Source organism: Sesamum indicum, linkage group LG9, assembly GCF_026168435.1.
Source record: "Sesamum indicum cultivar Baizhima isolate 11 linkage group LG9, ASM2616843v1, whole genome shotgun sequence".
In the NCBI taxonomy this organism is placed as follows: Eukaryota; Viridiplantae; Streptophyta; class Magnoliopsida; order Lamiales; family Pedaliaceae; genus Sesamum; species Sesamum indicum.
This window is the reverse complement of record NC_142665.1, coordinates 24,937,929-24,960,805: the sequence shown is the minus strand read 5'-3', so window position 1 is coordinate 24,960,805 and position 22,877 is coordinate 24,937,929. Positions and strand designations below refer to the sequence as shown.

General features: G+C 36.2%; 4 protein-coding genes across 8 annotated transcripts; 3 read left to right on the top strand and 1 right to left on the bottom strand.

Annotated features, from left to right (window-relative positions):
- Positions 1-465: 465 nt before the first annotated feature.
- On the top strand, positions 466-5,078 carry LOC105177223 (protein IQ-DOMAIN 31). 3 transcript variants are annotated; one of them, XM_088885377.1, is made up of 7 exons: positions 466-690; positions 1,429-1,544; positions 2,124-2,402; positions 2,697-2,897; positions 3,385-3,462; positions 3,637-4,660; positions 4,742-5,078. In XM_088885377.1, the coding sequence occupies exons 2-7, from the start codon at positions 1,470-1,472 to the stop codon at positions 4,771-4,773; spliced, it is 1,689 nt and encodes a 562-aa protein (XP_088741503.1). In that variant the 5' UTR covers positions 466-690; positions 1,429-1,469; the 3' UTR covers positions 4,774-5,078. The 3 variants fall into 3 exon arrangements, with proteins under 3 accessions (XP_088741503.1, XP_088741504.1, XP_088741505.1); XM_088885378.1 differs by lacking the exon at positions 466-690 and adding an exon at positions 743-902; XM_088885379.1 differs by lacking the exon at positions 466-690 and adding an exon at positions 948-1,098.
- Positions 5,079-5,946: 868 nt separating this feature from the next.
- Positions 5,947-8,695, bottom strand: LOC105177224 (uncharacterized). The gene is made up of 4 exons (XM_011100289.3): positions 8,536-8,695; positions 7,763-8,244; positions 6,657-7,257; positions 5,947-6,523 (listed from the first exon to the last, which is right to left on the bottom strand). Exons 1-4 carry the CDS (start codon positions 8,620-8,622, stop codon positions 6,083-6,085), a joined length of 1,611 nt encoding a protein of 536 aa, XP_011098591.3. The 5' UTR covers positions 8,623-8,695; the 3' UTR covers positions 5,947-6,082.
- A 5,871-nt stretch (positions 8,696-14,566) lies between these two features.
- LOC105177225 (uncharacterized) lies at positions 14,567-16,886 on the top strand. The gene is made up of 5 exons (XM_011100290.3): positions 14,567-14,911; positions 15,013-15,062; positions 15,671-15,794; positions 15,931-16,038; positions 16,149-16,886. Exons 1-5 carry the CDS (start codon positions 14,743-14,745, stop codon positions 16,778-16,780), a joined length of 1,083 nt encoding a protein of 360 aa, XP_011098592.2. The 5' UTR covers positions 14,567-14,742; the 3' UTR covers positions 16,781-16,886.
- A 1,439-nt stretch (positions 16,887-18,325) lies between these two features.
- On the top strand, positions 18,326-22,781 carry LOC105177227 (3-dehydroquinate synthase). Of its 3 annotated transcripts, none has more exons than XM_020698992.2 (10): positions 18,326-18,995; positions 19,123-19,362; positions 19,764-19,930; positions 20,163-20,261; positions 20,390-20,458; positions 20,528-20,668; positions 20,769-20,858; positions 21,421-21,495; positions 22,329-22,407; positions 22,483-22,781. In XM_020698992.2, exons 1-10 carry the CDS (start codon positions 18,947-18,949, stop codon positions 22,605-22,607), a joined length of 1,134 nt encoding a protein of 377 aa, XP_020554651.1. In that variant the 5' UTR covers positions 18,326-18,946; the 3' UTR covers positions 22,608-22,781. The 3 variants fall into 3 exon arrangements, with proteins under 3 accessions (XP_020554651.1, XP_020554650.1, XP_020554649.1); XM_020698991.2 differs by having other exon boundaries at positions 18,328-18,995; positions 21,421-21,582; XM_020698990.2 differs by having other exon boundaries at positions 18,346-18,995; positions 21,421-21,588.
- Positions 22,782-22,877: the final 96 nt, after the last annotated feature.

The window sequence follows — 22,877 nt, the reverse complement described above, 5'->3', positions numbered from 1 at the left end:
ATGTTGTGTATAAACAGACAGTAAATGAAAGAGGAGTTGGTTTGGTGCAACTAATCAACCAAAATTGATGACATGCCCCACAACTTACCTGCACCCCCCCCCCCCCACCCGCCTATCAATCAATTTAACCACCTCATCCATCCTTCCCACAAAAATCCCAAGTACGAAATTCCGGTTCATGTCTTTTCTTATTTTCCTCAATACACAAAGACACAGAGGAATTGAATGAATGGAGTTCATTTCTCAAAAGTACAGTGTGGAACTAATAATTCCGTGCAGCTTTTACTACACAAAATTTAACCAAAACCAATATCAACGAAAAAAGTTATCTAGAACTATGTCTTGACAGCGCTTTTATGTTTTAGAGATAATACGGCATCGTTCCGAGACCCGGAAATCTTCAAATTCTTTCCTAAAATATCATATGGCACACTCACCAACTTTACTAAAAGACACTGTATGACTGCAGGCCTACTCATTCATTCCCAACGCTCCCATATACACTACTGCACATACTCTATTGTGTGTGTATAATTCTCTCTCCATTTCTGTGCTTCCTAGAGAGAGAAAGTTAATGTAAAATCGTAAATATCATTGAAGGAAAGAAAGGAACAGTGGAGTGACTGAGCTGAGAGAAGGGAAGGAGGGGTCCATTTTCGTTGCCATGAGTGAATGAAACCAACTCACTAGGTATGGGCCTGTCGCTGCAGTTTTCTCGTTATGTTTACTTCCATCTCAATCAATCTTTTCACTTGAAATTTCTCCACATCTTTTTCCCCCAAAGATTTTTCCTTTCTTCTTTATATTCCTCAACTGGGGTTCTCTCTCTCTTTAGAATTTGTGGGTTTTTCAAGAAATGTGTAGCTTGGAATCTTAGGTTGAGAAAGACCCTTCTTTTTCAGGTATAGAAAATGCTAGATCTGAATCACATTGCTCGAAAATCCACTTCAGTTGTGTTTTTTCCGAGCTTCTTTGATTCTGCATCAGCCTACGTATTTATAGGGCCTTGTATATTTTGTGGGTTCTGTGCGGATCTCGCTGAATTTTTGAACTTTTGCTAACACTTTGGTGCGAAAGGTCCTTTTGGTTTGTCTGGAGGTGAACTTTGCTTCTAGTTGTTAGCTTCTGACAGTTGTTTTTCTTGTTATTTTCTTCTATCGTTTTTCTATCTATCAGAAAAATGGGAGATTTTTCTTGTCGAATAAGTGGTGGGATTTTGGATTAATAAAATTGATTTCTTTTTTATGTGTGCCTTTGTTGAGTTCCTCAGTCACTTTGCTTTTGATTTATGAACATCGCCAATTTTTCATATTACACTTCTGTTCTTTCCCGGAAACAGTTTTTTTGCTTCTTCTTTTCTACATCTTGGTTCCTACATTCATCTCTGTGTCATTGTGGCTTATGGGCACTTTTCTTGTGAAAATGCAGGGATTAAGTTGGGTTGCCGTGGTCGATAGCAGTGGAGTGCTATGGGGAAGTCTGCTGGAAAATGGATCAAGACTGTACTCTTTGGAAAGAAGCATTCTAAATCTAATTTATCCAGAGTAAGAAATTGGTTGACTTAGCTATCAATATTTTTGTCTAAGCTGTTAATGTCTTTTTTACTTGTGTTGCTTTCTCATAATTTGAGGCTGATTTTAGTTCCATGGTCTAAATAACCCTCTTTTTTCTGGATTTTTTTATCATTATTATCATCCTTGTGGTGTTGACTTGGTTTGTTCTGAACATTTCTCAATGTCTTTATTCACTAAACCACCAGGATTGCTGCTACTGTCACAGATCAATTTAGTTTGTGTGAAGTTCAATTGATGACCTCCCAGCTAAAATCTTGTATTGTTAATTCTATTTTCTTTGGTTTAGTGTGATCCGTTTAAAATGTGCGAGTACCTGGGGCTTGTCGATACTATTGCTGAGTGAAAATTATTGGAAATTTTACATCTATTGAACTTAAAATTGTAATTTCACTGATTTTCTATTTCTGCTGCTTGATCTACGGAAATATAGTACTTCCAATCAGCTTTCTGAGTATTCTGTTTGCTTGAAGATGTGATTTATATTCTCCGCTAATTTTCCTGCGTGCTGTAAACCTACTATGCTGATAATAATTGCCATTGTATATGAAGAATGTTGTCCCTGATAAGAAGAATTCTCCGAAGACACCACTAGAGGATCAAGCTGGAAAGTCCCCTGTAATATCAGACACATTTCAGTTAACTGAGAGTGGTGTGGAGACCTTGCAAGTTGAGAAGGGAACCTCTCCATGTGATAGTATTGCTTCATCTCCTGTACATCCAGGTGTAGATTCACAAAGTAAAGATGCTTTTCCTCCAGTAGATGATGCTGAGAATAGAAGACAAGATCAAGCTGCCACAAAAGCACAAGCAGCCTTTAGGGGCTACTTGGTAACGTTCTCTGGCATTGCATATTGATAGTGCTGCTTAGTATATAACTCTACCTTTTTCATCCAGTGAGAGGATTTCTGTTGACATTCTGAAGCTCGTCGACTAGACTTTCATCTTGCATTCTTCAATGAGAATGGTAAACCATTAAGGAAATACCCATCCAAGCATGGATACTTGCCACCCAAGCTCTTGTATAAATGGGGACATGTGAATATTCTCAGTGGGCATGCATATAATTTTGCCTTGTTACTATGATTTACTTTGACTTATACCGTCTTTCAACCCTGCCCACAGGCTCGTCGCGCTTTTCGTGCTCTCAAGGGTATCATAAGGCTACAAGCTCTTATTCGTGGACATCTGGTCAGGAGACAAGCTGTTGCCACTTTGCGGTGCATGCAAGCAGTTGTTAAATTCCAGGCACTGGCTCGTGGACGAAAGGTTAGACTCTCAGGTGCTGAGCCTCAAGTGCTAAAAAAGTACAATATGGGAGAACAGGTAACTCTGATTTTCTACCTGATTGATCTGCCATTCTTACTGTATCTTTCTTTCTGTTAGACGTGAGAAGGACTTTGAAATATCTTCCTCTATGTGTCTGCCTTTGATTTTTATTTATTTACTCTCTTCATGGTGAGTGCAGAGCTATTAAGTTGAGTAGAGATTGACTTAATTCACTACTAATATTTTACTGCTGTTATATTGATTCAGTAGTGTGGCTAACATCAATAACCTGTTTCGATAAATCAGGCTTTTTATCCTTGGGTTTCAACAGCTATTCTGCTTTCTTTTTGGCTCATATCATGTTATGATAGACTTTTCGGTGTCAACTTTTTCCTCTCATCTATCATCCTAGCTTTGGTGCCTCTTTGATATGTATTGGTTGTTTTGTTGGTTTCTTCTTAAGAAGTATTTATACTGAAACTTTTATTTGCAAAGATTTTTTGTGCTTCTTAGTAAAAGTATACATCATTCTATGTATCGACAGGATGCTAAACAGGTGGACATTGGAGCAAAGTCATTTTTCGGGTCACAAAAACTAGCAACAAACACCTTTGTCTGCAAGGTTGGATTTTGTTTACATGACATAATCTTCTGCTCTTTACATGATAATGTTACCTGATTAAACCTGAGAATCTTTCCTTCCTTTCATTTATAATTCGGGAAATACTTTAGATTCTCCGTTCTTATTTCTCCCTTCAAATAAGAACCTTGTGATGTACTTTATTTGCTTGTTCAGCTTGTTGCCACATTGCCAACTGCTATGCCCCTGAGTCTTCAATATGAACTGGCTGAACCAAATTCAGCCTGGAACTGGCTTGAGCGTTGGTCAACATCTCACTTTTGGGCACCACCTGCGCGGACCAACAAAATGATAAAGGCAAAGCCTCAAAAAAAGCAAGGTGGTGGACAAATTGTTGAGCCTGAAATTGGAAAATCAAAAAGGACTATCCGAAAGGCTTCAACTGTGGCAAACAGCGAAAATGGTGCTTTACCTTCTTCTGAAATGGATAAACTTAAACGCAACCCCAGGAAAGTTGCAAATAGTCAGACAGAGTTGGTCCAAGAGCAACCCCAGAATGAACTTGAGAGGGTCAAACGCAGCTTGAGAAAGGTTTCAGCGTCTGGAGCGGCAGCTCCTGAGAAATCAGGGACAGAAACTGAGAATCCACAGCCAGTTCAGAGTGTAGAAACAGTAACGAATTCTGCAACTGCTGATGTCTTGGAGCAGGAAATTGTGATTTCTTCTGAAAATCCATGTGTTTCAGATGTTGGGGTTGGTAAAATGGAATTGCTTGAATCTCCTTCCAAGACAGCAACGGAAGAGCCAGTTGATCTGCCACATGATAACTATCCAGTTGCTGAGACTCATTCCTCAGAGAATGGTATGAAGATGGATTCTAATCTGACGTTGAATGATGAATTGAGCTGTAAGGAAGAACAATGTGGCAAAGAGAATAATAAAGTCCGGAAAAGGAGATCGCTTCCTGCTAAGCAGGAGTATCCTGAAAATATCTCACAGAATTCCCCAAGCGTGCCAAGTTATATGGCAGCCACTGAATCAGCAAAGGCCAAGCTTAGAGCTCAAGGATCTTCTAAACTTGGTGAAGATGGGGCTGAATACGGCTACACCCGTCGCCATTCTCTCCCAGCCTCTACCAACAGCAAACTGAACTCACTGTCACCTAGGGTACAAAAGCCTGTCCAAGCTAATGGCAAGGGAATCAGCAAAACTAACAGATCAGTAACATCCTCTAAAGATGGTAAGCAGAGTAATTTTATTAATTTGCTTATCTTGTTTTAATTTATCTATTGTTTACGAATGCGAATGAATCACATTTCAGATAAAGTGCTTCAGCCTGGGTGGAGGAGATGAGAGTTGGCAGTTGTGCTAAATTGGGAAGGCTTGGAGGACTATTAGCTGCAGAGTTTCGTGTAAAACGCGGAACATGGGACATGACAAGTCATAGTTGTTTGATATCTTGGTATCTTTTGCTTTGTGTTTCTGTAGTGCTGAGGTTTTGCCAAGGAATGTATAGTCATAGATGAAGAATGTGTGTTGACTAATTTAAAAATCAGTTGGGTGCTTATAGTTTCAATTGATATTTCTCTTACAGTCGTCAGCATTGTAAACTGTCCATGTTTTTCTGTACTTCATAAAAAGTCCACGGTTTGTCGTTATATTAGTTGGTGTTGCTCAATTATACCAACATAACATGATCTACTCCTTATTGGATGTTTATAAGAATTGGGTAAATATGGTGGTTGGTTCCTTAAATTTGTTTTTAGAATCACTTTAGTTCTTCACTTTAAAATCTGTTTCTACCAAGTCTCGACCGTTTTTTCATGAAAATTTGGCTACAATTTTATTTTATTTTATTTACTTTAAATCCCTTAAAAGTTGAGAAAATGTCATATTGGTCTTTATTTTGGGTGGGGAAGGTATCCTAATTTCTTGATGAAAATGTTGGTTGTGGACCTGTGGTACTTCATAAAGGGTTGCTCTATTGATAACCAGCAATATATTGAGAGAAATATAAAATGGGAAATGGTTTATGTTACATGTTCTTTCTGGCAGTTTGATAAAATTATATTGCTTTTGAAGCAATGCATACATTCATCCATTTCTTTCACAACCAAGAACTAAAACGAAAAATGATCAAGTATCTTGACCCCATATTTTGCCCAAATAAAAAGCGTCCTGTCATGGGTTTCCGTTAGTTCTAAGAGTATTGTAATTATTTCAAGTTGGCATATAACCATTTTCTTCACTTTCACTTTTCTTACTTAAATTTCGCGTCATATGTTGTTAGCCAGTTTAAGAGAACAATCATTAGATAAACACCAATTGATACCAATATTGTGGTTGGTGCTTTTGAGGTAAGGCAGACACTCAAATGTAAAAATTGTAAACCCCTATCTACTTTTCATTTTATGTTTCGGATCATTTCAAGTTCTTTAGTCAAGAAAACTCGTCTTATGTTCTTTTCAGGCTCTGCTCTGTCTATTTTACTGTGTGATTTTCAGTGAAAGGATCAGGAAATTATGACCAAGTCTCTTTTATTTCAGTTGAAGTTACAATTTTCTGCTTGTACTTTCACATGATACTTGGTAGTTTACAAATAAAATATTAATGCTGAGCAACGCCGAATCTTGAGTTTCCAGGCCAAAACCATGCTAAAAGTTCAGTTCATGCAGAAGGCGAAGAGGGAGGTTCCTGCAGTGAGGGCAGGCATTACACGGTATCCATGCCCCACGTATATGCATCCCTTGCTCGCTGATAAGCCACCATATACAGAGGCCCCTGTCTCATACGACCACAGTATTTCACCAGATGCAGCATTGATTGCGTATACAGGTCCTGTTCTATACGTTGAGCCTGCAAAGAGCACGCCGTTGGCAATACTCACCGGATTGGTCGTGGCATTGTAAGGAACTGCAGTTGACCACAAGATTCTGCCAGTTCCAGGATCCATTGCAACCCAGCCCCCTCCAGTTGTGACATTCTTGGACGGGGCAAGAGTGAAATTCTGCTGATTACTATTGGCAATGTTGGTGTAGACTCTCCTGTTGTCTGTGGCTGCTCCCCATGTGCCTCCTCCTAGAGTGCCTCCTGGACCAGCCTCCTGCATGAATATCTCTTTATCTATCAGGAACTAATTATGTTGTTTTTCTTTCTTGACTTTTTTTTTCTTCTGCAACTCAGTAGAACTCATTCCCAAGTACCAACAAATAGTGAAGTAATTCAACGAAACTTACAGTGGACCAGACTATGTTCCCATTGTTCCTATCCAGCGCCCAAGCGAATCCACTTTTCTGGACAGCCACAACAATATCTAGTTTAGTTCCATTTATGTTTATGCTCAGCACCATTGGTGCCTCGCCAAAATCAGCATCTGGGTTGGGGCCAGGAGGACAGTTGGGGGTGGAGGGATTTCTGCAGGCAAAGAACCATACATCATATCCTCCTAGCTGTCTATACCACTTGATCTTCCCAGATTTCAAGTCCAAAGCTAGCATAGAGTCGAAATGGATATCAGGTTCGATGCAATCATCCGGATGGGTCGGAACTGTCTGATTATTTTGCCTTTCCTGACATTCTTCTACACTCTCAGGTGCAGAGTAGAGGTTCCCGGTGGCAATGTATACGTGGTTTCTCCCTACGTCAATCGAGGGGCTGCTTCCCCACAGTGCTGCTCCAGCATATCCTCCTTTCTTCCCATTGTTGTCGGGAATCATATATGTTTGCCATAAAATGGCCCCTGTTTGGACATCCAACTTGGCAAAGCTCCCGCGGAACGTACAGCAGTCCTCAATGCTGTAAGTTTCTTCTAGTGAAGATACTCCCACGTAAAAAGCTCTGTGAAGTGTGAAAATACTGTTACTATCTAATAAACAATCAAGAGATTGGAAGTTCAAAATCAAACTTGACATTGACTAACAAGGATTTGTTCATGCATCATTTCAATTATGAAATAACATGTGATCGGAGGAGGATGAGGTGGCTATTGATCTGAGGGAAATACTATCTTGGGAAGTCTAGCTGATGCATCAATTTTTTCTCTTTCCAATAAGTGGAGATCTTAATTAAGACATCCACAACTAACTAAACAGCTGGCGTTTGACCTGAATATTAAAATAAAGATCAGTTAGATACCTCACATTTTCATGCTTCCCCGTTAGGAAAGGAAATTAACCGACTTAATTCGTGTTTTGAATTTTAGGAGTATCATGAACTAGAATTCTATCCTATGCAGAAATACAATCTTCTTTAGGTTTTCTTTTTCAGACAATGAAGAGCCAAAACATGCAGAAAGACGAAAATCACTCCAATGTGAAGGAAATGTAAACTTAGAGAGACTTACTTCATGTAATACGTTCCGGACATGGTAATAACAGCGGCTGGATGCTTGTCAAGCTGTCTCTTCCAAAGAAGTTCTCCTGTTGCCCGTTTAACAGCAATAACATAAGCTGGTCCATAAATTGCTATGATTAGCTTATCATCAGCAACAGTTGGAGTTGCTCTGGAGACAAGCGTGGTATCGTTTGTGAATGATATGGTTGCATTAAGGCCAGTTAACACTTGCAAGTTCTGTTTCCACACTAGGGAGCCATCGGCTGCTCTCACGGCATATATGTATCCATTCCAGCTCGGAAAATAAACAATCCCACCAAAGATCGCTGGTGTTGCAGTTATGTCGTTCCCAGCATAGAACTTCCATTTGAGACGCAACCGGGAAACAGTTGAAGGGCTAATCCTGGTTTCTCCTTCAGCGTATCTACGGTTGTAAATATCACCACCATGGTTTAACCAATTTCCAGTAAGATAGCTCTGCATTTCAGGCCCCTGCAATAATCAAGTATAGATGTAAATGAGCTATAATGATATCTGAAACTGTATTTTGCTTTGCTTTCTGTGCAATGAAATTTCATCCCGAACTTGGTCTAGTTAGGCTCAAGCCATTCACAAGGCGAATGACTCAGACTATGGTGACAGACCAACTCCAAGACAAATTTCATAATAGTTTTCATGTGATTTTGATGGTTTTGACAAACTCGAGTTTCAGATATCTGAACATTGACATGATTTACACATATGCCTGCACACAAAAATGTGTATGAAAGAGCGAGGACATACAGGTGCGCTGGACATAGCACGTTTGAGTAGACAAAATATTGAAACGAAGAGGAGAATGCTTAAGCTGTAAGTACGATTGTTTTCCATGGAGAAGATAAATAAGCTGTGTTTCTGTCAAGTAATTTGATGCACAAACAGGATCATAAGCTGGAATTTATAAGTTTTCAGTTTTGCCTTTTGCCGGGATCTCTGACTTTGGGATGCCTTTAGACTTGTAAATTAGATTATTACTGAACAGTAGGAATTAAATAATGTTAATTAGCAGCTATCTAGCTTAACCAATTTGAAAACATATGGGAACTCTTTCGATTTATCCAGAAGTCGTTTAACGTGGTTTCTGATAGGATTTAATTCGTGCTTAAATTCATTTAATACTTCCCTGTCAAAGTCATAAGTCAGCCTAAAACATATCTTGGCAATTTGAAGAATTCTATATGCGGGAAGTTATTAGCATGGATGCAACTTTGAATTCCAACAATGCCTGGAGGTGGTCCAATCTGGAATTTTCATGATTATCTTTACAGGAGGCATTACTGTAATCTGTTAAAAATATCATTCTGAATTGATTGAATAACCACAAAACAATTTCCATAGAAAATTCATTATTTCCCACTTGTTTAGTGTTTTATTAATAGATATGCTTCAGTCTTAATATACATGTTATACTTTCAAATTTGTTCATATTCTTTCATGATAACAGAGAAGTTTTATTCTATGGAAAAGGCGAAGAGGGAGGTTCCTGCAGTGATCCCTGGAGTTACAGTTCCTAAGGCAACCGCATATCCATTTCCAACATATATGCATCCTTCGCTGACCGATAAGCCACCGTACATAGAGCCTCCAGTCTCATATGACCAAAGTATCTCCCCAGTCTTGCCGTTAATAGCATATATTGGCCCTGTTCGATATACAGAGCCCACAAATAGCACGCCATTTGCAATAGTCACAGGATTAGACATCGAATTGTGTGGAGTGGCAGTCGACCATAGTATTCGACCTGTGTGAGCATCCATTGCAACCCAGAAACCGCCAGTAGTAACGTTATTAGATGGAACCAGTGTAACATTCTGCCTGTTACCATTGGCGATGTTGATATAGACTCTCCTCTTGTCCGTGGCTGCTCCCCACTTACCTCCACCGAGTGCACTTCCTGGTCCAGCCTCCTAATAACATCAGTATCCCAACATTGCGTGGGAAACTTTCAAGTTCGGGAATATGTATGCTAAGATGAAGAATTTATGCAGCTATTATTTGGATGACAGAAGAATAAACTTACAGTAGACCAGATTAAGGCCCCATTATTTCGATCCAGCGCCCAGGCAAATCCACTTTTCTGGACAGCCACAACAATGTCTAGTTTAGTTCCATTGGCATTGAGGCTCAGCAACATTGGTGCCTCACCAAAATCAGCATCCGGGTTCGGACCAGCAGGGCAGTTGGGAGTGGACAAATTGCTGCAAGCAAACAACCAACATCATATCCTCCGAGCTGTGTATTCCACTTGATCTCCCCAGAGTTCAAGTCCAAAGCTAGCATAGAGTCGAAATGGATATCAGGTTCAATGCACTCATCAGGATGGGTCGGAACTGCCTGATTATTTTGTCTTTCTTGACATTCTTCAACACTCTGAGGTACCGAATAGAGGTTTCCTGTGGCAATGTAGACGTGTTTTCTCCGTTCATCAATCGAAGGGCTGCTTCCCCACACTGCCGCCCCAGCATATCCTCCTAGCTGTCCATGGTTATCAGGGAGCATAAAGGTTTGCCACAAAATGGCCCCTGTTTCGATATCTAACTTGATGAAGCTACCGTGAAATGTGCAACAGTTCTTAATACTCCAATGTACAAAGCTCTGCGAGCAGAAAAATACTGTTACCATCTTTAAACTTTTAATATGATTATTTAAAGGTCAAAACTTATGGTGAAGATTTAACGTAACATGTAGATGCAATGGTAATGAGGTGTCTGTTGACGTGACCAACAAATTAACCAGTTGTCTAGCGGAAACATCTGGCTGGTTTTTTTCTTTCTCAGTATTTGATTGTAGATATTGCATGTTAGAGGCAGCAGGCATGTGAAAGTACTACTACTATATATATAATATTCAGGAAGCCTACTTGCTATAAATGAAAAGAGATGTAAGATCATTGACTTTCAATTTTATATATGATGACTTCATTTTGCATGTTAAAAAAGGATGTATGATCATTGACTTCAGTATATTATGAAGGAAAAACAAACACGCAGGCAGAACTTTTTTAGATGCTTACGGCTTTCCATTGAGATCAGAAGAAGTCTTACTACTTGAATTGTTTCCCTATGTTGGTGGTATATTTTTTATAAGTGATGGAAAATGATTGCAAGATCTAATTTGCATCAGAAAGTAGCGAAAGCACTTATAAAACTAAGCAAAAAAACGTGTAAATACATTGCAATTTACCATATAATTGAGTCCAAATTCAATCAATCCCAATTTGAATTAAAATTTTCCGTTCTATTATGTACAAAGAATTATGTCAGGCAGGTCTTACGACCACGTTGTCCGCGTGCGAATGTGGCAAGCGCCCAAGTGGGAGTTATTTTGTCTCTTTCATTTTACAATGGAGTCAAACCTTGATTGAGATTTAATAAACAGATATGTTTGAGAATTATTGTTGATTCCAGTTTAAGATGAGTTATCTGATTTGAAGAATGTTATGAAAATTGATGTATCCATTCTGAGCATGAAATCCTCTTAGCTCTACGAGATACATAGGAGTTGAAGCAACCAATATAGAAACTAATAGAAAAATGGACTGAGTGCATTAGATTCTGAAACTAAGCATTTGCTGTTGCTGCATTTTGTGCTAGCACACACTCGAACGGAGGTTTAATTATTTTTAATATTATTATAAAAATAAAAAAAATAAAAATGTAATTAAAACGATATATATAATATAAATATATCAAGTCGTGGACATTATTCATGACTTGAAAGAAAAAAAAAATTAAAAAAAACACATGAGACGTGGACAGCACGACCCAGAATTGTGGACAACAACCTCGAGTTGGGAACAACATCCAGGACTGAGAATCTTATTTTATTTTGTTTTTTAATTTTGTTCTAATTGTCAACCTCAACTTTTTATTTTTTTTTATAAATATTATATGTATTATAATAATTTATTATAAATTTAAATATTTTTTAATATAATTAATCTTAAAAATTTATGATATAATTTTAACTACTTCACTAAAATAATTTAAAATATTCACTATGAATTAATTTATTGTTGTCACGATTTGTATTATATTTCCACTTATGAAGGAATATAGTTCACGAATTTAAGGAGGATATAGAAACATAAATATATTTGTGCGGTTAAACTTTAAAGTACAAGTACAAGTCCAAGGTTATAAATTTGATTTTTTTTAATTATAATCGATGTTAAAAATTCATTAATTAAAAAAATTACAATCAATTACTATAAATATTATGATAAATACAAATATTATTTATAGTCTGCAACCCTATTATTATTAATATTATAAGTTATATGTTATAACTATTTAACTATAAATATATATATTTTAATTATAATTAATGTTAAAAATTTATTAATTAAAAGAATTATAATCAATTATTACAAATATTATAATAAATATAAACCTATAATAAAAATATAATTACTTATTATAATTAATTTTTTAAATCACAGGGGGTCTACATGTAATTTATTATCATTAAAAAGTTACAATCAATTGTTACATATTTTTTATTGATAGCAGTAAATAAATTACTTATCTCGATATACAAAATAATAACTCAATTAAATAAATACATTAATATAACAACAATAATATTTGTAACAATTGACTGTAATTTTTGTAATACATCATATAACAACTGAAATAATTTTTTAAATTATTAACTCTTTGCCATAATTACAATTACAAATATATATAAATTTATAATTAAATAATTATAACATATAATATTATTGATAATAATATATATAATAAATAATAAAAAAATTAACAAAATAACAACGATAATTAACTTACATCAATATATCAGTGTGGGATCACAAATTATAAATAATATTTATAATTTATTGTATTTTCTGAATATTTTAAGTCTTTTTAGTGAATCAATTTACATCATTAATTTGAATTCTCAACAAATCCAGACTGGTTAATATATATACATATATATAATAATAATACGTGAAGATTTGTTCACTTTATGCAAGTTACTGATATTGAATTTTCATTGTTATATTGATGTATTTGTTAAATTTAATTATTATTTTGTATATCGAGATAAGTTATTATAATTTATTTATTATTATTTATACTAAAATTATAAATAATTTTTATTTATTGCAATATTTATAATTAAGTAATAATATATAATATTTTATTTTAAAAAAAAAGGCTGATACGCCAGCCTTGACAAGCCCCTTATGAATAGAAAATAAAATAAAATAAAATCTCAAGTCGTGGTCTCCATGGGTTCGAGTTGTGAATCCTGTCCATGACTTGATACATTTTTATTATATATATTTTTTTTATTTTTTTTATTTTTTAATAATATTAAAATAGTTAAATCCCAAAATGAATATCAAGTCACAATAAACTCATTGACATGGGTCAGGATGGGTTTAATTATTTTAATATTATTAAAAATAAAAATATATCTAAAATTATATATATATAACACAAATATATCAAGTTGTTGACATTGTTTACGACTCGAAGTTGTCCACTCCTATGTACAAACACTAGAAAAAAAATTACTATTAACTACAATATTAGTGGCTATGACTAAAAATCATGATAAATAACTACTTTAACTATGGATAAATAAATCAATGCAAAAAACTAGCTTTTTATCATGAAAAAATTATTTATTACGGCTAAGGGCACCATGCCATGACCCTTTTAACCATGACAAATGTTTTAGCTACTTTTGCAAAAACTACGACCAACAATCATCTCGTGACCATTGTTAATAATTATCTAATACATATATCTATTATTAACTATGACAATTAATTATAATTAAATGTTATAATTGTTGTAGTGAAAGCTAAGAGAGTTTCCTTATCATTATTTAAAGGTCAAAACTCATTGTGAACAATGAACCCCACGCAATTTAATGTAACATGTAATCCAATGTCAGAACCTATTTTAATATTATTTTAGCACAAAATTTGAGATCTAGAGGTCCCTAAGTGGCCCTGCGATATTTTATAATTGGGTAAATTATATTTTGCTATTTGAATTATGATTATTTTTATATTTTACTATTTTTTTTTTGAATTAATTTACTATCTTAATTTTATAAAATTTTGTACTTTGTCATTTAAATCAAGTTTTTGATAAAAAAAACTATTAAATGACGTGTGCATGCGATATTTAAGGGTTGATATTTTTTATATACGTACAATATGTGATGTTTTTCTGATTAAAAAATTAATAAAAAATTTATAATATATGACAAAGTGTAAATTTCGCAAAATTGAAGTTGCAAATCGACACACAAAAAAATTAATGACAATATTAAAAATGAATATAATTCGAATGGTAAAATATATAATTTACCCTTCATATGCATACTGCATACATATATAACTTTTACTCAAACGATCACAAAAAGAGTTTAAATTTTTTATTAGAAAATAATGTCTTCTGTTATATTTATTTAATATATACATGTTCAGTTTGTGAATTTTAAATATATGAATCAAATATATACACTCCGTGTGTATAAAAGAATACAGAATGTGTTATTATGACGAAATTCAACTCACAGAAAAGGTACATCTTTTTTCCTTTGGTTTCTGCTCCCGAAAATACACAAGAGTTCAAATTGTGGATTCAGCATCAGGGTTGCTCTGATCTGTATTGCCTGCAAGTTGCAGACAAGTGGACCTTCAGAGACTCAAAACAACCGGCCATTTCTTGATTATGGGAATCTAACCTTTAGGAGAAACAAAATTAGTTGACTGTCTGTCCTCACTCCAAGTAGTCCCAACTCATCAGGACAATTATTAATTAACCTTATCCCCCTGTTTTTATTGGGGTATCCGAGATAAGTCTTAAGTTTTTATTCGGTTGATCTCAGCGGGCTTAGCACTCATATGCAGAGCCCATAAAGGCTAAAGCTAATTATACTCAAGAATTTCATGAGACTCTGAAAGCAACATTTGTTAAAGCTCCAGCAATGTCCAAAATTTCGATATTGTTCTGTTTCATTATTTTGGCATTTGGGATTTTTGCCAATGGTTCAGAAAATGGGCTTGGGATATATGAGATCAAGAAAGGTGATTTCTCTGTAAAGGTCACCAACTATGGTGCAAGAATTGTGTCTGTTGTTCTTCCTGATAAGAATGGTAAGTTTTTATTTGTGTCCCTTGCTTTGAAATTCTTCTTGCTATGCTGTTAGTGTGAAGCTGTCTGAAAGAAGCAAATTTTTAATTGTTTTCTTTTTCAGGAAAGTTAGCTGACGTTGTTCTTGGTTATGATACAATCAAAGAGTACATGGTATGTTTTCATTGTTTTGTTGCCAATCTGTTCTAGTGTATGGAATTGTTTCAGTCCTGGTTTGCTCATTTGGTTGCAATGGTTGCTTTCATCGGAGAGTACTATGATGAGACGATGCCTTTTTTCTATTTTGTCTTTATTTCCTGTCATATGCTAGAAACACCCCAGAAGAAACACCCTCTGCTCTTGAGTCCTCAAGTCTTGAGCATCGACTTGCAGCCTTTAGTCATACTACATGTCAAACATTTTCAATTTTTAAGACATCTGAGTGAAGACTAATGTAGGGATACGGCCTATCATCGTTGCTGACTGTCTTTTCAATTTCTTCCTTCAAGTGTTAGATAATCGTTTCTTATTTCGATTTTTGTTACCATTCATGATTTATTTAATCTTAATAACCAGCTCACCCTTTAGTGTAAGCCATTAATTATTTCATTTCATGATTACATGGTCCATGTGATGCTTCGTTGGATACGGTAAATCATGCTATACAAAATGTAGAAAATCCGGACAACTCACGGATAATAGCACGTATCAATGGCTTTCTCTTTTTTCTTCTTTGTTTTGTTGGTATACGACACAAATCAGATGAGTGCTATCAACTGCAGAATGATACCTGTTACTTTGGGGCCATTGTTGGACGGGTCGCTAACCGCATTGGTGGTGCTAAGTTTACTCTTAATGGAACTCTCTATAAACTTGACGCTAATGAGGGAAATAACACACTCCATGGTAATTTTATCTTATAAACTTCTTCCTTTCACTGTATGTTTGTAGTCAGAAAGGAAATCAAGCCATCTACTCTTTTCCTGGTTTTGCCAACTTTGATAGGTGATTTTCCTACTTTTCTGCTGCAATTGACATACAGGTGGTAAAAAAGGTTTCAGCGAAGTGGCTTGGAAAGTGACAAAGCACGTCAAATATGGTCGATCTCCTTACATTACCTTATCGTACCACAGTGTTGATGGCGAAGAAGGTAGTATATTTAACTACCCTTTGATTCAATTTTCATTTTGATAAAAAGGAAAAACTGGTTTTCTTTCACCTCTGAATCAGGCAACCATAATATTCTGGTTTCTTAAACAGGGTTTCCTGGTGATGTTCTGGCCTCGGTGACATATGCTCTTATTGAACCATACAAATTGAGTGTAACAATGAAGGCAAAAGCTTTGGACAAGGCCACTCCTGTGAGCCTTGCCCAACACAGCTACTGGAACCTTGGTGGCCATAACAGTGGGAATATTTTGTCCGATGAGCTGCAGTTATTTGCTTCACACATCACACTGGTGGATGACAAACTCATCCCCACCGGTAAAATCGTCCCTGTCAAGTCCACACCTTACGATTTTCTTGAACCCCATGTAATAAAAGGCCCCATAAAACGACTTCCCAAGGGCTCTAAGGGTTACGATATAAATTATGTGGTTGATGGTCCAAAAGGGCAAAAGATGAAGCCAGTAGCTATAGTTTATAATAAGAAGTCTGGAAGAATAATGAAGTTATCGGCGAATGCTCCTGGGGTGCAGTTGTACACCGGTAACTACATCAATGACGTGAAGGGAAAAGGTGGATATGTTTATCAATCTCATGCAGCCTTGTGTTTGGAGACTCAAGGGTTCCCGGATTCTGTGAATCACCCCAATTTCCCTTCAGAGATTGTTAATCCAGGAAAGACTTATGAACACTGTATGCTGTTTACATTTTCCACGAAGAAATGATAGGTTTAGCTGATGATAATTAAGCTTACAGCCATAACTCTCTTTTGTTCCTTTTCTGCACAATAACATCAATAAATATTACCGGGACCATCTACTTCTCGAGCAATTCTCACTTCTTTTGAACTTCCTTTACCTTAAATTGCAATTTAAATTTGTCAACACTTTCACATATTTCTTTGATCTACAGGCATAATTCATTATTAAACATAGCAGCTATAGATCTTGGAAAATCTATGTTTGACTCTCTTTATCAGGTCATTAATGCTGCATAATCCTGATACATTCCTAGACATCATGGAATGAATGCTTATATTTGTTATGAAGAAATCTGAAGTTCACCAGAGCCTAATCCATAACAATGAAAACATCTGATCATCATCCCTTTTACGTCCTCCTCTTTCTTCTCTTATGCTCCTATGGCTCTGCATCAAGTAATTCATATAATCACCTTCTGCTAGTGTACACATGGCCCAATACATTCTGCCTGGACAGAAGCGTAACATGTAAAAAACCTGTGCCCCAGAATTTTGCTTTGCATGGACTTTGGCCAGCTAACAAATCTGGGAAAAGTTTGGTATATTGTTCCAAGACTGGAAGCATATCTCAGGCTGTGAGTTTCATCCTCCTCAAACTTCTTCTTCTTCTTGGTTTTCTTTCTTTTTTATCATAATAAATCCTTTACCTGAATAGTTACAGAAATATGAGAGACAACTGGAGATTTGTTGGTCATCACTTAGGAGGGATTTCACAAACAGAGAATTCTGGCAATACCAGTGGAACAAACACGGAACCTGCGTGCTGCCAAGAATGAATGTATCACGTTATTTACAAGTGATTATTGCACAAGGAAGAAGATTCAACTTGTTGAGGGCTTTATTGTCTCAAAATATCATGCCTAATGGCTCTTCCTACCCCAGGTCGAGTGTTGAGGCTGCTATCCTGCTGGAAACAAGGGGCCAGAAATTCTATATATCGTGCCAAAATTTCAGAAATGGTGTTTTGATCAAAGAAATTTATATCTGTCTAGATGCTAACGGACGCAAAGTCATACATTGCCCCTACAGCAATAATCCAAGAGGATGTGGTAGGAGCATGAAGCTTGTCTTCCCTGGTCCTGCATCCAGAATATGAGTTCTCATGTCGCGTGCTTAATTATATTAGCTCCCCTGAAATGTGATATCAGTTGACAAATTCTTCCCTTCTCTGTGATGGTAACAGGAGAAGATGATGTAAACAGTAGCAATAAAAATTCGATTTAACATAAATATTATTGTCTATCTTCTTGAGATTTGACAATAGCGAACATGACTAAAATGCTGAAACTCTGTAGGACTCACATTTGCATGAAACAGAGGACGAAAGTAACAATTAGTCGGATTCATATTGCATCCAACATATTAGGAAATTCACCCTACCAAAAGAATCCCCTTAGTGATATAACATAAAAACTAACATAAGATGCAACTTTCAATTAATTTCCTTCGGTGGTTTCACCAATACATAATCAGAGTACTCTCATCCAGGGCAACCATGTCGAATCTTACTTATGTTGCTTAGTCTTTTTGATGTTGCTCTAGGAACATTCAAACTTTCAGCACTCAGTGAAAAGGATAACATATCAGAACAAGTTAAATTTTATGAGCTCAAGAAAGGGGAATTTCCCAGTGAATTATCCAACAGCTTCATGATCAGCTCCGGGTTCTGGCTCCCAACTTCACAGAACTCGATCAAACTTTCGTCCCAACCGGCAGTGTCGTTTTGCATACAGATGTAGCTAATCATTTGACGAGTAACCAACGCCAAGAAACCATACACAATTATCCAAATTTTTTGTTGACCACCTTTTGCAGTTTTGAACATGTTCAAAGTCTATTCTTGGCCATCTGAAAACGAATCCAAAGGTGGATATGTCCTTCTAAGAGTTATGCAGAGGTTTTGTGATATTATTTTCTTGAAAAATTGTATCATATTTCCATGTTTGAAAGGCCAAACAGGCCTTTATGTTCTTAAAGATTCTGAGTTAAATTACTGATGGCCAACAAGAAAGAAAAAGCGACGCTTCAATTGATAAGACAACCACGTTTATAACAAATTTTAATACGCGACTATAGTTGAAATTTGACAGCTCTAGGCTTTCGCGCACTGCCCAATCTTCAAGACTCGAAAATGGCTGCACTGTTGCCGTCGGCTCCTGTACTCCAATTCACCTTCAAAGGTTCATTTCTTTTCCTTCTTGCATTTGTCTCAGTGCATTCTTCATAGAATTCGACTTGGGTCGAATCAAGATTAAATTTTTCAGTCAATTAACCATCATTGTAATAGTTGAAAAATAACATTCGTAGGCAAATTGGGAAGTTGCAGATTGGCCCCTTTTTCACTTCACGATAAGAAGAGAACCCGATTCCAATACAAGCCTTTTTTTGTGAAAGCAATGTGTGCGTGTAGTTCTTCTTCAAAGTCGCAAAAGAAGCAAGTATGGATATGGACGGAGAAGAAAGAGGTCATGACTGCTGCTGTTGAAAGGGGATGGAGTACTTTTATCTTTCAACCTGACTTCCGTCAACTTGCCGATGAGTGGTCCTGTAAGCACATAATGCCCTTATACTGTGCAATTTTTCATTCAGAATCAAGATTGTGTTAGTATTTCATAGAAAAACATCAACACGGATGCTTCTAACTTCTTTTTACTGTATTTTATTGTATGATCAAGATTGACTGTGAAATATTCTGTAAAAAGGCGAATGCTTTTAGCACGGGCGTGTGTGCATTTGTTTCTGTATCTGTAGTTTTAGGATTAAGATTGAAGTGTAAAATATTGTTTGATTTGGTTGACATTGATGCATAAAGATGGAGTATAAGCTGTTTCAATGGTGTGATAATGGATGTTTCTTCTCCTCTTCTTCTGGGTGGGGATGAGGTTTAGGGGTTCCCGAGCTGAAGATGCTATGACATTTATTGTAGTTCCATTGATGAAATGTTGCAGCTATTGCGTTATTATCTCCTCTATTCATTGAGGATGGAGGGATCTTTGATGGTGAGCACATCAAAGTCGCAAATATCTTTGAGATCTCTTCTCCTGAGGAATTGGAGAAACTCCAACTGCTGACTGAACAAGTAGAAAATGTTGTTGTTAATCTACTGGACTGGCAGGTAGTTATATCACTTTCTACTCTGTTCCATTTTTCTGTATGTTTGTGAACCTTTCTGTCAAATCCTTTCTTGTAGAGTTTCTTAATCTTTGTAATATCGGAGTACCATCACCTGTATATGAGTTTATTTTATCTGTTTAAACCAAATTTGCTTTTCATGAAATGTACATATTTGCAGTTATGCAAGCTGAGTTGGTCTGTCTCGCACATTGACTCTTTTACCTGTCTTTCAGGTGATACCTGCAGAAAATATTGTTGCAGCAATTCAAGGCACTCAGAGAACAGTCTTTGCCATCTCAAAGACATCATCTGAAGCTCAAATCTTCTTTGAGGTAGTTTCTTAAATTGATGTCTATCTTATTAAAAGACAACATTTTCTCATGTTTATAAGGCCTCGAATATTGCTACTGGCCCATTCTTTGTCCTATGTATTGTTTACTCGACATATCTACTCTAGTAGGCCTTGGAGCAGGGCTTGGGTGGTGTGGTTTTGAAGACTGGGGATGTCGAAGCCATCTTTGAGCTGAAGGTAATACCTTCATGGTGAGGTTTATGTTTCTTTTATGAAGTTGTGGACCTTATAGTGTACTATCTTCAGGATTATCTAGACAGAAGAAACAACGAGGGCAGTTTTCTGGAATTGACAAAATCCACAATAACTAATATCCAAATGGTTGGAATGGGTGACCGTGTTTGTGTTGATCTCTGCAGCCTAATGAAACCTGGTGAAGGCCTTCTGGTTTCACGCCAACTTACTGAATTTTCATACTTTATTACCTAGCATAGATTTCTTGTTAATAATAAATGCAGATAACTTACTATTTGCACTTTTCTCAAAGGTTGGATCCTTTGCAAGAGGGCTCTTTCTCGTGCATTCAGAATGCTTAGAGTCTAATTACATATCTAGCAGGCCTTTTCGGGTCAATGCGGTGAGTTTTTATTTACAGGAATCAGTCTATACAGTAAGTGTAGACATTCGATATTAAGCAGTTTGCCAATTAAATTATTAGAGAAATAGGAGATAAAGTGGCATTATTGTTTTGTAATCATGTCTTTTTACAATAACTTTCCAAATGATGAGGAACTCAGAAGGAGAGAAATAATCATGCATATATATTTAAGATCCAACTTAAAATTCAATACGTTGTTGCCAATATATCGTGCAGGCGTTATTTTCATTCTTATTCAACCAAATCCATTGGATAGATTTCTCTTAGCGCCTTCATAAATTCAAAGGTGCTGGAGCTAGATATGATTATCTCCATGCCTTTGACAAGATCATAAGTTCCTGTTATAGTCTAAAATTTTAGATACTCCTGATGGCATTGTTTCTTTCAATTGTTTGGCCTAAATTTTCTCCTTTTTGTTATTTCCAGAACACCATTTGCGGATGTTTCATTTCCTAGTCTCAGAAAATGAGTCATGTTTGATTATATCATGCTAGGTTAAGTGGAAGAGTGCTCTAGTAATGTGGCCCTTGGATGTATGCAGGGTCCAGTCCATGCCTATGTTGCTGTTCCAGGGGGCAAAACTAGCTACCTTTCAGAATTAAAAGCCGGCAAAGAGGTACTCATTGTTGACCAAAATGGGAAACAGAGAACAGCCATCATTGGTCGTGTGAAGATAGAGACTAGGCCACTAATTCTTGTTGAGGCAAAGGTCCAAACACTATGTTGCTAAAATATCCAATACATGGTTGCTCTTGATTTCAGATATATTATTTCACTAAATAGTGCATGCTGTTGTCTTCAAATGAGCTATAAGATTTAGTTCTTGGGTTGGCTTAGATTATAGAGCCTCAGAACAAATTATTCCATTGCGATTTTTCCGTTAATTTCTTCATAACCAAAACTGTTAGTCCCACAGAAAGAAGAGAAGGAATACTGTAAGAGACGAAGAGTAGTAAGATTTCAATTCTCAACTGCAGCAAATATCATAAACTGGCCTTTAGCTGCCAGGAATACATTTTTGGAAATTGAGATGGCATTCCATCACCAAAGCTATTTTGAGTGAGAATTTGGTTGCTTAAATTATAAATGGAGCCTTGAGAGATATTAGAACGCAGCCATAGCTGGAGCTAAGCTGTGAAGTTTCTTCACATATTTTTAAATTAAAATTGAGCAGACAAGTTTCAGACTGACTATGCCTCTGTTAAATTCTTAATGAAAGGTGCTTCCATTTTCTTATAATGATTATCATTTAACAATAGAAGGAAACAACTGAGGCAGCGGAATAGTGTTAGTTTTGACCGCCCTTGTTATTTTCTCATCCATATATCTTGCCTGTGGACCTAGGCCAGAGCTTCCTCCTTTCTTTTGCTTTCAGATTGATATGTGAGCTTTTATTCATGTTTGGCGTGGAGTTGCTCTTGACTGATACACAGCTTGGTGTCAATACAGACAGATCAGGATTGCCAAACTTCTTACAGTATTCTCTTACAAAATGCTGAAACGGTTGCGTTAATCTCATCCTCTGGAGGTAAACTAAATCCTATTCAAACTATATTTTGTTGAATCATTTTGTCATTCATTGCATTATCATTTATATCTGTAGGACGACATCAACATACAGCAATTCCTGTGACATCGCTGAAATTAGGTGATGAAATTTTGCTGAGAGTACAGGGAGGTGCTCGCCACACTGGGATAGAAATACAAGAGTTCATTGTTGAGAAATGACTGTACGAAGAATAGTTGAATGCTAGTTTGATTTGTGTATCCAATTGTATAATGCTTTGTTCTCTCCCAATTACCTCTAAGACCCTATTCAATTATTCTTTGTGATGGGGCATGGTGTCAATTGTCAAATTGATTACTTAGCTGTAATTTATACCATTTTATGATTCTATTTTCTATGCCGCATTATGTGATCGGTATCATTGTTTGTAATAACGACTATTTGTAGTTGCACCGTAAGTTGTATACTTGTAGTAAGACAGCTTGTTAATC